Raw genomic sequence first — 1,197 nt, forward strand, 5'->3', positions numbered from 1 at the left:
CGGGGCTCTCTACCTCGGATCACCTTCACGTTGAAGCGCAGCCTTCGCAGAGCCTCCTCCACGTTGAAGCGGCACCGCACCAGTTCATACAGTGCCTGGGGGTCAGTGGTCGTCACTGCCTAGCAGCAGCAGTGACACCCAGCCTCCCTCCCTAGCAAGGACATGGGGGTTCACGTGGCCTCCAGTGGGTGGAGCTCGTGGCACCCCACCCCACCCCGCCCGCTCTGCACAGCGCTCACCTGCTCACTGTCCTTCACTGTCTCCCCATCGGGGAGCTGTGGCCCGGCTGCCTCGTCCCATGTCCTGGTCACAGCGCGGTACAGGAATTCCTCCACCTCCCTCTCGGGCAGGACACGGGGGTCCCACAGCAGCTGGTCCTCATTCTCATAGACTGCGGGGGCAGCGGGAGGGGACAGTCACCTGTGGACCTGTGTCCCAGCTGTGCACACCTTCCCTGCTCCTGAGGCAGGCAGGAAACCCACTACTGTACACACACCCCCCCCCGAGCAGTGCTCGGGCAGGCAGCTGGCCTCGGGGTGCCCGCCTGCCCTACTCCTGGCCAGACTCAGTACCATGACATGAGAGGGTGCCCAGGTCAGGCTGGTGCCCACAGTGGTCAGAAGATAGGCGTGCAGGAAGCCACAGAAGCCACCCTCCCGGAGGGACGGGGCCCAGACATCAGGAGTGGTTAGCACGGAGCCCATGCGGCCCACTGCGCTACCACAGGAAGGTGGTCTGCACCAGGGTGACAGGTCTACAGCCCAGCCACTCTAGGTGTCGTCGATGCCGTAAGAATGTGTCACCTCAGACACGATGGCGGTGACAAAGGTGCAAGGAAGCTAGACATGACGGCGCAGGGACGCGCTGGCTCTCAGCGCAGATGGGCACCCAGGCAGCGGGCCTCCTGCCTCCAGCCTCCATCTGTGAGCACAGCACAAACCCAGCTGTCCGACGGGAGTGGGGCAGGCCCCTGACCTGGGATGCGTGCGCCAGCTCCCCACAATTTCAGAGAGGGGTCTCACTGGACACCCAATGAAATCACTCACGGCTGCCAGGGGAGGGCTTTCCCCCCCTTCTCCTCCCTGCCCCCCCCCCAAAACACAGCATGGGCAAGGCCACCCACCCACCTCCACAGCCAACACTAACTCGCCACCTGACCAGGTGCTCAGCCCTGAGAGGAGAGAGAAGCAACGGGAA

The 1,197-nt window shown here is 64.2% G+C and overlaps 1 protein-coding gene across 1 annotated transcript in view; it reads right to left on the bottom strand.

Moving 5' to 3' along the window:
- Positions 1-1,197, bottom strand: part of MIER2 (MIER family member 2) — a 22,788-nt gene that overhangs the window by 1,752 nt on the left and 19,839 nt on the right. Inside the window, exons 8-9 of the mRNA XM_042782781.1 lie at positions 240-391; positions 14-95 (exon numbers count right to left, since the gene is read on the bottom strand). Of these exons, the coding sequence (XP_042638715.1) occupies positions 14-95; positions 240-391 (234 nt within the window). The remainder of the gene's footprint in view (positions 1-13; positions 96-239; positions 392-1,197) is intronic.

The sequence above is a fragment of the Orycteropus afer genome, unplaced genomic scaffold (assembly GCF_000298275.1).
Source record: "Orycteropus afer afer isolate SDZICR_OR568_19922 unplaced genomic scaffold, OryAfe1.0 scaffold00466, whole genome shotgun sequence".
Lineage (NCBI taxonomy): Eukaryota > Metazoa > Chordata > Mammalia > Tubulidentata > Orycteropodidae > Orycteropus > Orycteropus afer.